General features: G+C 42.4%; 1 protein-coding gene across 3 annotated transcripts in view; it reads right to left on the bottom strand.

Annotated features, from left to right (window-relative positions):
• Positions 1 to 15,905, bottom strand: part of LOC115197240 (lissencephaly-1 homolog B) — a 28,493-nt gene that overhangs the window by 2,074 nt on the left and 10,514 nt on the right. For 2 of the 3 annotated variants that reach the window (XM_029758584.1, XM_029758587.1), the window contains exons 2-10: positions 10,838 to 10,960; positions 9,316 to 9,400; positions 9,106 to 9,180; positions 8,438 to 8,644; positions 6,395 to 6,563; positions 6,057 to 6,159; positions 4,883 to 5,111; positions 4,664 to 4,765; positions 2,987 to 3,143 (exon numbers count right to left, since the gene is read on the bottom strand). In XM_029758584.1, the coding sequence (XP_029614444.1) occupies positions 2,987 to 3,143; positions 4,664 to 4,765; positions 4,883 to 5,111; positions 6,057 to 6,159; positions 6,395 to 6,563; positions 8,438 to 8,644; positions 9,106 to 9,180; positions 9,316 to 9,400; positions 10,838 to 10,869 (1,159 nt within the window). In that variant the 5' untranslated portion in view covers positions 10,870 to 10,960. Of the gene's footprint in view, positions 1 to 2,986; positions 3,144 to 4,663; positions 4,766 to 4,882; positions 5,112 to 6,056; positions 6,160 to 6,394; positions 6,564 to 8,437; positions 8,645 to 9,105; positions 9,181 to 9,315; positions 9,401 to 10,837; positions 10,961 to 12,425; positions 12,488 to 15,905 lie in introns of all 3 variants that reach the window. The other variant, XM_029758586.1, reaches the window with a different exon arrangement.

Raw genomic sequence — 15,905 nt, 5'->3', positions numbered from 1 at the left:
TATCCACTCCCAGGCCGACCCATGGCTGCGCCCTGGCCCAGTCATGTGAAATCCATAAATTAGGGCCTAATGAATGCATTTCAATTGAGTGATTTCTTTATATGAACTGTAACTTGGTAAAATCTTTGAAATTGTTCCATGTAGCGCGCGCATATATATATATATATATACATACATATATCCATCTACATATATATCCATCTACACACAATACCCCATAATGACAAAGTGAAAACATGTTTAGACATTTTTCCACATTCATTGAAAATGAATGAAATAATGAAATAGAAACAGCGCAATCGGAAACAATTCAGACAACTTCACTTTGTTACGTTACAGCCTTATAATAAAATGTATTAAATTCCCCCCCCCAAGGACACAATAGCCCATAATGACAAAGCAAAAACAGGTTTAGAAATAATTGTTGGTAAAAAAAAAAAAGAATTAAATAAACATTACATTTACATAAGTATTCAGACCCTTTAACTCAGTACTTTGTTGAAGCACCTTCAGCAGCGATTACAGCCTCAAGTCTTCGGTATGACACCACATGCTTGGCACACCTGTATTTGGGGAGTTTCTCCCATTCTTCTCCGCAAGTCCTCTCAAGCTCTGTCAGGTTGGATGGGGAGCATCGCTGCACAGCTATTTTCAGGTCTCTCCAGAGATGTTAGATCGGGTTCAAGTCCAGGCTCTGGCTGGGCCACTCAAGGACATTCAGAGACTTGTCCCGAAGAATTGAAAACCCCCAACAATTTAAATGAACCCCCCCCCCCCCAAAAAAAGGTTTCATCCCCGTTTAGCTTTCACGCTACGGCTAGGCTAGGCAGTAGGCTTGTATTTAGTGTGATGATCTGCGAGGTCATAACATCATTTGTTTTGTGATTTGTCAAAAATGGTAAACGACTTGTCAATTCATGTGTTCCAGTTCTTGTATACACTAACACGTACATCGAAGATTTTGAATATGCTGAAAAGTGGCCAAATTAAGTTCCTATTTTTAAGGCAATGGGCGCAGCCATTTTTGACTTTGCTTATTTGCATTTTATAGTGAATGGCATTCTGGGGTTAGGGAGTTTTTGCTTGTCAAACTTAAAACATGGCTGCCATCATAAAGAATTTAGCTGCTGTTAGCTTAGCTAACACGCATCTCTTTTCTAAACAATATTACATTTCTCCCTTGTTTACAATGTAACGCATCTCTGGTGAGCACAAGTCTAGCTATTAGCTTGCTCATTTGTGTTTTGTATCAGCGCAACCTGTTATTTAGACTGGTTTATGGAATAAGTTTGGCTGTGAATGTGTTCCGTGTGATGAAGTTCCCATTTATCTTTTACAATAAAAGGTGAAATTGAGGAATAAAGTTATAAAGACCTTTATTTCCCATCAGTACAAAACATTGTTTAGATGCTTTTCAGAATGGTACGCTGCAGGGACCACTCAACAATGATCACAAATATGTGATCGTAGGCATCAAAGGTTTAAGTGCCTTGTTGCATACATACGGCATGTTTGGAATCTTTTTTATTTAATTTGGTACAGGCTTCCTTTTTCCTCTGTCATGTAGGTTAGTATTGTGGAGTAACTAAAATGTTGTTATTCTATCCTCAGTTTTCTCCTATCACAGCCATTAAACTCTGTAACCGTTTTAAAAATCACCATTGGCCTCATGGTGAAATTAATGAATAACTTCACCATGCTCAAAGGGATATTCAGCATCTGCTTTATTGTATTTCTACACATCTACCAATCAGTGCACTTTTTTGCAAGGCATTGAAAAACCTCCCTGGTCTTCGTGGTTGAATCTGTGCTTGAAATTCACTACTCGATTGAGGGACCTTACAGATAATTGTATGTGTGGGGTACAGAGATGGGGCAGTCATTCAAAAGTCATGTTAACCACCATTATTGAACATGGAATGAGTCCATGCAACTTATTATGCAATTTGTTAAGCACATTTTACTCCTGAACTTATTTAGGCTTGCCATAACAAAGGGGTTGAATACTTATTGACTCAAGACATTTCAGCTTTACATTTTTTTATTAATTTCTAAAATGTTCTACAAACAAAATTCCACTTTGACATTACAGGTATTGTGTGTAGATCAGTGACAAAATGTCAATGTAATGAATTTCGAATTCAGGCTTTAACAATAATCTGGAAACGGTAAAGCGGGGTGAATACTTTGAAGTAACTGTAACAACCTGGAAACGGTAAAGAGGTTTCAATACTTTGAAGCAACTAACATTACAACCAAATATGTTTTTACGCATTTTGAAATAAATCTGCTCATTCATCAAGTCTATGGTAGGCTCCAAATATTTTTTTTTCAGGTGAAGCGAACCCACAAATTTTCTTCAGGAAATGTACCTTTTCGAGTTTAGCCATATTTACCTTAGAAGTGTCTGACTAGAATCTATTGAGTTGCAATGTCCCATCCATTGGATGCCCAAATCAACTGGAAGTATCTACAAAACAAGTTTTGAAGCCACATAATTCAGAAGGCGACATCTAAATCGTTTTTTTCCCCAGAAACTATGATTCGCGATTCACAAATTATTATTTCGATTCACATGAGCAACGGCTCACTCATCTCTCACACATGCAGGTGACGTGCGCAAACAGATGCGGTAAAGTGTAATTCCGATCCTCGCTGATATGTTGATTTTTATTCGATTGAGAAAATATATATTTTTAAACTGTGCCTAAATAAATTACATGAAAAATAATTTAGTAATTTATGTTAATTACTTTCCCAAAACATTTAGGATTTTATCATTTTCCCCAACTTTTCTAAGCCTGGAAAAGACCATAAAAAAATTCCATGACTTTCCCAGAATTTTTATGACCGTACAAACCCTGATGATGGACTGGGTGGAAGTAGAACTGTGGAACTGGCAGAAGTGTTGGAGATTACGCACACACAAACAGGTGGTTTTGACTAGTACTACAATATTTAAGGGAATGCACACACAGACTCTTACCCAGAGAGGTAACAAAGTGTTCATGGGCACACAGGGTCTTCAAGCAGCGCTTGTTCTTGTAGTCCCAGATCCTCAGAGTCTTATCATCAGCACAGCTCACTATGAACCTGCCTCCAGGGTGCACCAACACACCACGTACCCAGTTATCATGACCCACCTAGAGGGAGGATAGAACACGTTACACACACCCAGTTATCATGACCCACCTAGAGGGAGGATAGAACACGTTACACGCACCCAGTTATCATGACCCACCTAGAGGGAGGATAGAACACGTTACACGCACCCAGTTATCATGACCCACCTAGAGGGAGGATAGAACACGTTACACACACCCAGTTATGACCCATCTAGAGGGAGGATAGAACACGTTACACGCACCCAGTTATGACCCACCTAGAGGGAGGATAGAACACGTTACACGCAACCAGTTATCATGACCCACCTAGAGGTAGGATGGAACACGTTACACACACCCAGTTATCATGACCCACCTAGAGGGAGGATAGAACACGTTACACACACCCAGTTATGACCCATCTAGAGGGAGGATAGAACACGTTACACGCACCCAGTTATGACCCACCTAGAGGGAGGATAGAACACGTTACACGCAACCAGTTATCATGACCCACCTAGAGGTAGGATGGAACACGTTACACACACCCAGTTATCATGACCCACCTAGAGGTAGGATGGAACACGTTACACACTCCCAGTTATCATGACCCACCTAGAGGTAGGATGGAACACGTTACACACACCCAGTTATCATGACCCACCTAGAGGTAGGATGGAACACGTTACACACACCCAGTTATCATGACCCACCTAGAGGTAGGATGGAACACGTTACACACACCCAGTTATCATGACCCACCTAGAGGGAGGATAGAACACGTTACACACACCCAGTTATCATGACCCACCTAGAGGGAGGATAGAACACGTTACACACACCCAGTTATCATGACCCACCTAGAGGGAGGATAGAACACGTTACACACACCCAGTTATCATGACCCACCTAGAGGGAGGATAGAACACGTTACACACACCCAGTTATCATGACCCACCTAGAGGGAGGATAGAACACGTTACACACACCCAGTTATCATGACCCACCTAGAGGGAGGATAGAACACGTTACACACACCCAGTTATCATGACCCACCTAGAGGGAGGATAGAACACGTTACACACACCCAGTTATCATGACCCACCTAGAGGGAGGATAGAACACGTTACACACACCCAGTTATCATGACCCACCTAGAGGTAGGATGGAACACGTTACACACACCCAGTTATCATGACCCACCTAGAGGGAGGATAGAACACATTACACACACCCAGTTATCATGACCCACCTAGAGGGAGGATAGAACACGTTACACACACCCAGTTATCATGACCCACCTAGAGGGAACACACGCAACCAACCTGAGGGGAAAAAAAACACTTTGGACATCCACACACACCCAGTTTTCATGACCAATCGTGCTACCTGATGGAAATGTAACGAACAAAATCCTATTTTCCCTAACCTTAAAATAGCCTTTTTACAAGTGAGGACCAGCAAAATGTCCTCACTTCTCTAACTTTGTTGGTTAACTATTCTTGAGGACTTCTGGTACTCACAAGTATAGTAAAATGTGCACACACACACACACTCACCAGAGTCATAAGGCACATGCCAGTGCTGATGTCCCACATCTTGATGGTCTTATCTCTAGAGCCAGAGATAAGAAATGGGCCGGGCTTCCCACTCTTCTTACTCTACAGAGAGTGGGGGGGTGAAAAGATGCTTATAAGCATGAACAAAAAACAAGTTGTATTGCCGAAACACGTGTCATCATTTCAAAATACCTCACATAGTATAGAGGTTCTCCTCACCTCTGAGCCAGTAGCCTCCAGGATAGTGGGGTGAGCGGTATCGGGGGCCCAGGCGATACACTCCACCACGTGTTCGTGCTCTCGCAGCTCAGCCTTACACTCCTTGGAGGTGGCCACCCACACACGCACCGTCTGGTCGTTGGAACAGCTGGCGATAAGAGAACCATCCTGGTTGGGCCGGACCATCCTCACCCACTCCCTGTGGCCTGTAAATGTCTTCACACAATACCTAGAGAAAGAAACCGACTCGCCCAAGTTACACACACAAAAGTATGTGGCCATCCCTTCAAATTAGTGGATTCAGCTATTATTTCACCCAAACCCGTTGCTGAGAGGTGTAAATCGAGGAAAATCGTCTGTCCTCAGTTGCAACACTCACTACCGAGTTCCAAACTGCCTCTGGGAGCATTCGTCAGCACAAGAACTGTTCGTCGGGAGCTTCATGAAATGGGTTTCCATGGCCGAGCAGCCGCACACAAGCCTAAGATCACCATGCGCAATGTCAAGTGTCGGCTGGAGTGGTGTTAAGCTCGCCGCCAATGGACTCTGGAGCAGTGGAAACTTGTTCTCTGGAGTGATGAATCACACTTCACCATCTGGCAGTCAAATTTGGGTTTGGCGGATGCCAGGAGAACGCTACCTGCCCCAATGCATAGCGCCAACTGTAAAGTTTAGTGGAGGAGGAATAATGGTCTGGGGCTGTTTTTCATGGTTCGGGCCCCTTAGTTCCAGTGAAGGGTAACCTTAACACTAAAGCATACACAATTCTGTGCTTCCAACTTTGTGGCAACAATTTGAGGAAGGCCCTTTCCTGTTTCAGCATGACAATGCCCCCGTGCATAAAGCGAGGTCCATACAGAAATGTTTGTAGAGATCGGTGTTGAAGAACTTGACTGGCCTGTACAAAGCCCTGACAACTCCATTGAAGCAAAGGGGGGACCAACTCCATATAAATGCCCATGATTTTGGAATGAGATGTTCAACGAGCAGGTGTCCACATACTTTTGGTCATGTAGCGTAGCTAGACACACACACACACACACACCTCTCCAGCAAAACCAGAATACTGGACACCAGAATGTGTCAGTCTGTGTATACGTTCGAACATCCCTTCACTGGACTAATATAACAAGAGATACAGTATTTCAGCACCTGATAAGTGTGTGTGTCTCACCCAGTGGCCACCTCCCACATCTTGATGGTCTTGTCTCTGGAGGCGGAGACTATGTGGTCTCCATTGGGCATGATGGCTACAGAAGACACGTTGTGGTCATGACCTGAAAGTGACATCAGTAAGGCTTTACAATACCTAGTACACCACAGTAATTACATTGTAGTAACCAAAGATAGAGTCATTCTATTTATATGGCAGTAATCACATAAGTACACTGTTGAAGTAACCACGTAAGTACACTGACAATGTAGGTAGGTGCACATTGGGTAATAGTGCTTGTTTGCTGTTATACCACTTGGAGGAACACAGACACACACCCCCCCCCCCCAGACCCTCACCATGCATAGTGCGGATGCACTCAAAGCCCTGGAAGTCCCACAGCTTGATGGTCATGTCTGCAGAGCAGGAGGCCAGCAGCTTGCCCGTCTGGTCAAAGGAAATGTCCTGGACAGAATCTGTATGGCCCTTCAGTGTCCGCTCAAAGTCCCCTGCCTCATAGTCCCACACCTAGAGAGAGACACAAAAGCATAGTCAGTTGAAAAAATGTTCAGCATGACAGGGCAATAAACTTCTTCTGGGTCAATGCAGAAGAGAGAGCACGAAGGAAAGAGGAAGAAGAGAGCACAAAGGAAAGAGGAAGAAGAGAGCACAAAGGAAAGAGGAAGAAGAGAGCACAAAGGAAAGAGGAAGAAGAGAGCACAAAGGAAAGAGAGGAAGAAGTGGAGAGAGCACGAAGGAAAGAGAGGAAGAAGTGGAGAGAGCACGAAGGAAAGAGAGGAAGAAGTGGAGAGAGCACGAAGGAAAGAGAGGAAGAAGTGGAGAGAGCACGAAGGAAAGAGAGGAAGAAGTGGAGAGAGCACGAAGGAAAGAGAGGAAGAAGTGGAGAGAGCACGAAGGAAAGAGAGGAAGAAGTGGAGAGAGCACGAAGGAAAGAGAGGAAGAAGTGGAGAGAGCAGGATGAGATTCACATGTATCCCAGTGCTCCATGCTCTGCCAGCGTTGACCCGGTTACCAGAGCATCACCCCATCTCGACAGTGACAAAGCAGAAAAGATAAGGAGAGAGAATGAGAAGAGCGAGAGATGGGGGGGGAGAAGGGAGCGAGTGAAAAGGAGACCAATAGAGCAGGAGGAGAGAGGAAGAGCAGAGATGAAGACAGAGTAGAAGAGAGGATATCGAGAAGATGAAGGGGAGGAATAGCAGCTATAGCAGCAGCAGAGATATCTAATGTGACAGTCACTGACATACAGTTGTGGACAAATATATTGGCACCATTACACTTTCCTTAGATGATTCTCTATAAATAAGTTAAACTGAAAAAAAATGAAATGGTCTCCACACCTTGTTATGGATTTTCAATATTGCAGAACAAATACATTTTTATAAAACCTAAGTTTGCAATTTTAAATAAAAAAATGAACACAAATGGCTTGGACAAGGTTATTGGGCACCCCAGAGCTAGTACCTGGTTTCACAGCCTTTGGCCAAGATAACTGCAGGCAAACACTTCCTGTAGCCTTCAATGAGCTTGCTGCACCTTTCTACTGGCAATTTGACCCACTCTTCAGCAGCACACTGTACTAATTCTTCACTGTTGGAGTGGTGCCCTCCACCAACTGCTGTTTTCTAATCTCGCCATAGGTTTTTGGATGTGATTCAGAGCTGGACTCTTGGCTGGCCACTCCAGAGTTTCTTCTTAAACCATTCTTGGGTGCTTTTTGATGCGTGTTTGGGGTTGTTGTCCTGCTGGAACACCCACAACCTCCAATGGAGAGCCAGTTTTTGGACACTGGGTTGAAAACTGGAGATCTGATAATCTCCTCATTTTATGATGCCCTGTGCACGTTCAAGGCCTCCAGTATGAGAGGTGGCAAAAGCAACCCCACAGCATTATCAAACCTCCATGTTTGATTGTAGGGAGGGCGTTTTCATTGAATGATTCATTTAGTCGTCAGTAAACACAGTGCTATACTACCTAAAAGCTAACACGTTGTTTTATTGGGTCACAGAACATTTCCCCCAGATTTAGGGTGCTTTTTGAGAAGTTCAATCAAATCAGGCTTTCTTGTGTGCCCCTCAGCAGTGGTGTCTTCCTATGTTTACCAATGGTTTTGTCCTTGTCTTTATTTTCTCAATTAAATTTGTAAACATTTTAATTGGTTCTGCAATGTTGAAAATCCAACAAGGTGGAGAGAGCAATTATTATTTAAATTTCAACTTATTTTAGAAGAAATAGGGAATTATTTAAGAAAAGTGCAAGGGTGCCAATATATTTCTATATGTGCTGGATAAAATAAACTTGTATCTTACATTGGGCTATGGCTCCCTGGTACACATTTACTTTTAAACCAAGATCTTAGAAAATGATTGACACATACAGACCTTGATGGTGGCGTCCTCAGAAGCAGTGACCATGACGGAGAAGACAGGGTGGAAGATGACCCGTGTGACGGGGGAGCGGTGGCCGCTTAGAGCGTATCTCTCTGGGGGACGGGGGATCCACTCCTTAGGGTCCCTCTTCTGGGCCACCGGACCCCCTAGAGTCATCTCCTCCTTGGCCTCGTTCAGCTTCGACTCCAGCTCCATCACCTGGGGGAGAGAGGACGGGAGAGAGGGTGAAGATGAGAGAGGGATGTGCGAAAGGTGCGAGAGAAGGTAGGGGAGTGAAGGGAGAGAGAAGATAAAGGTGTGGAAAAGATGACAACGAGAGAGTAGAAGACATGATAGTTCAGTTTGGTTGTTTATGGTTCTCCTGGTTGTTTATGGTTCTCCAACACAGTTATTTCACTCATACTCCAGATACACACACGTATTTATTAATCCTTTATTTAACCAGAGGTGACACTGAGAACTACATTTATTGGCCAAGAAAGCATCCTATATATAGTAAACACATGAGACGACACAAAATAACATTTAAAAAAAACTGTTAAAATGGTGCAAAGTGCATAAGAGCATGCTTAAAAACCATCTGCAACTCCAATATGGGATGGAAAATCAAACACGCACACCAAATACCATAACACCACAAACGTGACGTCAACACTCACCTTCTTCTGTAATCTGATGACGGAGGTCCATTTCTTTTCCAAAAGACCAGCGTACTTCTTATCTAACTCCTCATTCTTGGGAAAATAGGGAGTGGGAGACAGAAATGGAAAAATGAGAGCGTGATCTCTAGGTTTCAAATAATTGCAAGGAAATCAAAGAATAGGTTAGTGTGGCAGTTTTGGGGCAAGTTAGTGTGTGCGTGCTCTTACCATATCTAACTCAGCCTCTTTCTTGAAGGTGGAATAGGCTTCTTCATAGCCGTTTGAGCGGAGGTAGTCTCCTATCGCTCGGTTTCTGAGAAAGAGAGAGAGAATAAAGAGAGCACAAAACACAGCTGTCAATATGCACATTATATTCCAAGGTTCAATCTTCATAATCATGCTGGGTATGTAACAAAATCTCACATCCAGTTTTAACCGAGCACGTTTCATTCAGTCAGTGTTCTGATTGCAGGTAGTTACCATTCCTCCTTGAATACTGTATCAGAAAAGTGTGTGTCCAGTGAAATGTTTCCTCTAGGAAAACAATGCTGAAGAATTAATCACAGCCAGAGTGTTTCTGGTGGTCATGGAAACAACACTCAGAAGAAGCAGATCAACCGCGCGCAGAGTGGCAGCATAGTTCCGTTCTCTGATGTGGTATAACTGTTTTATGAGCAGCAGCTCTAAATTCAGGCGGTGACATCAGCACTCCTCAAGTGGCTGCTGGATCAGTGTAACCTGTGTGAGTGAGTGTGTGTTCAAGTATGTGTGCGGCTGGGCACACTTTCTTTCAGAGAGAATGTGGTGTGTGTCTATGAGGTCAACCTTTGGCCCAGTGTGCCATCAGAGAGCAGTGTGTTTCTACAGGCTGTTTCCTGTCTGCAGAGCTACAGGACCACCCATGCCTGAGCTCCTGCCCAGTCATGTGAAATCCATAGATTAGGGCCTAATGAATTTTAAAATGATTGATTTCCGTATATGAACTGTAACTGAGTAAAATTGTTGCATGTTGCGTTTATAATTTTTGTTCATTAACAGAAATTATTCAAATTCATTGCCATGCCTTTTCAAAAACTTTTTTGAATTTTTATAATTTAAAAGTATTCCAAGTGTTAGGTTTTTATTTTTCAGAGTAAATAACTCACGGACACTAGAGAAGCTTAAACAAGTTTAATTCTTCCCAGAGGGTCGTTACAGCTGTATTCAGACAACAAAACATTTCTCACCATCACAGGTAGATATATATATCTCCCCACTTTGGACACTCCTTCTCTCCAATCCTTCCATCTTATGGTTCCACAGGAAGAGGGTAACAGGATACTCAACCCTTATTACTCCCTTCAGGGGATCTGACCTGACTTCAACCCCTCCTTCACCTAATCCACAGATGTCCATCTGCTTCACCTATAGCAATCCTGTGATCTCCTCCCTTCCACCGAGCACATTCCACAGCCACTCTGTCTTTCTACAGATCTCACTCCTTTATATACTATGCGTCTGATCTATCATTTCTTTAATATCTCAATGTTCAAGGTTTAAAATCCAACACAAGCCTGGAAAACAAGTCATTTTCCATGACTTATCCAGGATTTATGACCGTACAAACCATGTACAGATTACACACACCAAACATTCCCCCCTGCATAGTGAACAGTAGAGTAGGGCCTCACTGCGAAGAGATCTCCTGTCAATCTATTTTTATGAAAACAAACGCAGGGCTAATCTACAAGTGTTGTGTGTGTGTACTCACAGTTCATCTCGTTGTCTCTGTGACAGCACCATGGTGGCTGTAGTGGCTGCTCTCGCCCTCTGGACTAGGGGTGAGGGTGTAGGGGGGTCCTCAGGTCAGCTGCTCAGTCCTCAGAGACTACAACTGGTACTCCAAACAGAGGGGCGGATACAAGGGCGAGAATGAGGGGAGAGAGCAAAACAAAAGAGGTGGAGGGAGAGCGAGAAGGAAAGATTAAATTAGTTTACGATTATTGACCGAAATTATTAGATTAGTAATCAATGCGGTACAAACACAATATCTGCCATTCTGCCTACTGGCAAGGCTCACTTCTCTCATTCTGGCCTCTGACAGGTGTGGAACATATTTAGCCTAATAGTACGGCATATTGATAGGGTAGCCTAATCTACTAATAAACAAAAACAAATCCAACACAGCCATTTGTGGTTCTGCAGCAAAGCATGTACTTCCTGAGCCATAAGACTGCTAGTAGCTGGGGTGACAGTGGCTTTAAGCTGCTTATTGGCTAGACCACAAAGAGTCTGTCTGTGTGTGTACACATGCTTACAAGTGTTTAAGTGGGGGGACCATCCTTTCTGTAGAACTGTTTGTATGCGTGGGATCAGTGTTTGTGTGTGCCAGAGACTAGTCGTCCAGACAGCTGACAGTGCAGGACTGAGGAGTATCGCTGGGAATTGCCAGACCTCACGATATGATATTATCACAATACTTACAGTAGGTGCCGATACGATATGTATCACGATTCTCTTGCGATGTGATACTGCAATTTTAATGCGATTTGATGTTCCAAACAATTTGATGCTCCAGAGTTATGTTTTAAGTTTAATGTTCCGATATTGTATATTCTGTATGAGGTCTATGTGAACTTGTGTCTGTATTCTGTTGGTTTATTGCTGGCAGCACCTTTCTCACAAAGGCAAATTCCAGATGTGTAAATAAATGTACAGTACCAGTCAAAAGTTTGGACACACCTACTCATTCAAGGGTTTTTCTTTATTTTTACTATTTTCTACATTGTAGAATAATAGTGAAGACATCAAAACTATAACCACATGGAATCATGCAGTAACCAAGAAAGTGTTAAATCTAAATATATTGGAGATTCTTCAAAGTAGCCACCCTTTGTCTTGATGACAGCTTTGCACACTCTTGGCATTCTCTCAACCTGCTTCATGCAGGTAGTCACCTGGAATGCATTTTAATTAACAGGTGTGACTTATTAAAAAGTGAATTTGTGGAATTTATTTCCTTCTTAATCTGTTTGAGCCAATCAGTTATGTTGTGACAGGGTAGGGGTGGTATACAGAATATGGTCTTTTACCAATTAGGGCTAAGCCCATATTATGACAAGAACAGCTCAAATAAGCAAAGAGAAACGACAGTCCATTCTCCCAGCTGACAGATCCACAAAAAGAATGACAGACAGGCAGGGTCTAAGTAAAGACCACAACACACCAGAAAAGGCCACAGGGATTGACACAGGTGGAATACGGTTTGTCTGTCATCTCATGTTGAGACACCGAACCACCAGAATAAACTATGCCATCTAGTTATTCATTCTGAGAAACAAACTGTATAGGCTACCTACCAACATCCATCGTGGGCTGGCTTGCTAATCACCAGTCTCACAGGACATGTTAGAAGAGGGGACTGCGGAGAAAGGAGGGGACAAGGGAAAGGTGAAAAGGCAGGCAGGCAGGAAGGCTCCGGGCAGCACTGACTGTCCAGCTCATAAATAGGCCGTGAACCGAATTAGCCTGACCTCTCACATATGACATTGTCACCAAGCCTATGCCAGCTCTGACACCTGCAAGAGCCAACTCAGCTCTGAAATACTGCCCCCTATCCATAACAGGTTAACTGCCTTGTTCAGGGGCAGAACGACAGAGTTTTACCTTGTCAGCGCGGGGATTCGTTTTTGCAACCTTCCGGTTATTAGTACAACGCTCTAACCACCTGCCTTATATTGCACTCCACGAGGAGCCTGCGTGGCAGGCTGACTACCTGTTACGTGAGGGCAGCAAGAAGCCAAGGTAAGTTGCTAGCTAGCATTAAACTTATCTTATAAAAAAAACTATCAATCTTATCATAATCACTAGTTAACTACACATGGTTGATGATATTACTAGTTTATCTAGCGTGTCCTGCGTTGCATATAATCGATGCGGTGCCTGTTAATTTCTCATTGATTCACAGCCTACTTCGACAAACGGGTGATGATTTAACCTCTACGGGCTAGGGGGCAGCATTGAGAATTTTGGAAAAAATATGTGCCCATTTTTAACGGCCTCCTACACCAACTCAGAAGCTAGAATATGCATATTATTGTTCAGGGTTGGATAGAAAACACCCTAAAGTTTCTAAAACTGTTTGAATGGTGTCTGTGAGTATAACAGAACTAATTTGGCAGGCAAAACCCTGAGACAGATTCTGACAGGAAGTGGATACCTGATGTGTTGAATTGACTTTAAGCCTATGCCATTGAAAAACAAAGGGGCTGATGAATATTTTGGCACTTCCTATTGCTTCCACAAGATGTCACCAGCCTTTACAAAGTGTTTTGAGTCTTCTACTCTGAGATCTGACCGAACAAGAGCCTTGGAACGGTGATGGCCGATTAGACACCTGGCGTGCGAGTTCATGTTGGGTACTCTCGTTCCAATACGTTTTAAAAGAGAACCCAATCGTCCGCCTTGAATTTTATTCATGTTCTGGTTAAAAAAGGCACTAATGATTTATGCGATACAACGTTTGACATGTTTGAACGAACGTAAATATATTTTTTCCGTTCGTGAAGTGAAGTCCGGCTGGCTTAGATCATGTGCTAACAACACGGAGGTTTTTGGACATAAATGATGAGCTTTTTTGAACAAAACTACATTCGTTATGGACCTGGGATTCTTTGGAAGTGACATCTGATGAAGAGAATCAAAGGTAATGGATTATTTACATAGTATTTTCGATCTCTCCAACATGGCGGTTAGTCTGTATCGCAAAGCGTATTTTTCTGGGCGCAGTGCTCAGATTATTGCAAAGTGTGATTTCCCAGTAAGGTTATTTTTAAATCTGGCAAGCCGGTTGCGTTCAAGAGATGTAAATCTATAATTCTTTGAATGACAATATAATATTTTACCAATGTTTTCTAATATTAATTAATTATTTTGTTGTGATGACTTGACTGCCGGTTATTGGAGGGAAACGATTTCCTGAACATCAACGCCATAGTAAAACGCTGTTTTTGGATATAAATATGAACTTGATAGAACTAAAAATGCATGCATTGTCTAACATAATGTCCTAGGAGTGTCATCTGATGGAGATTGTAAAAGGTTAGTGCATAATTTTAGCTGATTTTATGGTTTTGGTGACGCCTGTCTTTGAATTGACAATACATTACACACAGCTATTGTCAATGTACTCTCCTAACATAACTTTATGCTTTCGCCGTAAAACCTTTTTGAAATCGGACAACGTGGTTAGATTAAGGAGATGTTTATCTTTCAAAGGGTGTAAGATAGTTGTATGTTTGAGAAATTTGAATTTTGACATTTATTTGGTTTCAAATTTGCCGCTCTTGAAATGCACCTGCTGTTGATAGGGTGCACCACGGGTGGCACGCTAGCGTCCCAAATAGCCCCAAGAAGTTAACAAGTGCATTTGCAAAAAAAGCACTGTCGTTGCACCAATGTACCTAATCATAAACATCAATGCCTTTCTTGAAAATCAATACACAAGTATATATTTTTAAACCTGCATATTTAGTTAATATTGCCTGCTAACATGAATTTCTTATAACTAGGGAAATTGTCACTTCTCTTGCGTTCCATGCAAGCAGTCAGGGTATATCCTGTTAGGGCTAGGGGGCATTATTTACAAGGCCGGATAAAAAACGTACCCAATTTAATCTGGTTACTACTCCTACCCAGTAACTAGAATATGCATATAATTATTGGCTTTGGATAGAAAACACCCTAAAGTTTCTAAAACGGTTTGAATGGTGTCTGTGAGTATAACAGAACTCATATGGCAGGCAAAAACCTGAGAAGATTCCTTAAAGGAAGTGCCCTCTCTGACAAGATCTTGTTGTTCTTGTCTCTGTTTATTGAAGACTGAGGACCTTTGCTGTAACGTGACACTTCCTACGGCTCCCATAGGCTCTCAGAGCCCGGGAAAAAGCTGAATGATATCGAGGCAGTCTCAGGCTGAAACACATTTGCGCGTTTGGCAAGTGGTCTATCAGCGGACAAAGGGACTCATGCTCGTGCACGAGACGACACCATGTTTTTATTCTATCGTCTTTGAACGGATTAACGACTCCCGGTCGGAATATTATCGCTTTTTTACGATTGATTTTAAACAGCGGTTGACATGCTTCGAAGTACGGTAATGGAATATTTAGACATTTTTTGTCACTAAATGCGCCGTGCTCGTAACCCTTATTTACCATTCGGATAGTGTCTTGAACGCACGAACAAAACGCCACTGTTTGAACATAACTATGGATTATTTGGGACCAAACCAACATTTGTTATTGAAGTAGAAGTCCTGGGAGTGCATTCTGACGAAGAACACCAAAGGTAATCAAACTTTTCTAATAGTAAATCGGAGTTTGGTGAAGGCTAAACTTGCTGGGTGTCTAAATAGCTAGCCCTGTGATGCCGGGCTATCTACTTAGAATATTGCAAAATGTGCTTTCACCAAAAAGTTATTTTAAAAATCGGACATAGAGGAGTTCTGTATCTGTAATTCTTAAAATAATTGTTATGCTTTTTGTGAACGTTTATCGTGAGTAATTTAGTAAATTGTTAGTAAATTCCCTGGAAGTTTGCGGGGGGTATGCTAGTTCTGAACGTCACATGCTAATGTAAAAAGCTGGTTTTTGATATAAATATGAACTTGATTGAACAACACATGCATGTATTGTATAACATAATGTCCTAGGTGTGTCATCTGATGAAGATCAAAGGTTAGTGCTGCATTTAGCTGTCTTCTGGGTTTTTGTGACATATGCTAGCTTGAAAAATGGGTGTCTGATTATTTCTGGCTGGGTACTCTGCTGACATAATCT

This window comes from Salmo trutta, chromosome 7 (assembly GCF_901001165.1).
Source record: "Salmo trutta chromosome 7, fSalTru1.1, whole genome shotgun sequence".
Taxonomy (NCBI): domain Eukaryota; kingdom Metazoa; phylum Chordata; class Actinopteri; order Salmoniformes; family Salmonidae; genus Salmo; species Salmo trutta.
Note: the sequence above shows the minus strand (reverse complement) of the source record. Positions and strands in the feature narration are given on the sequence as shown.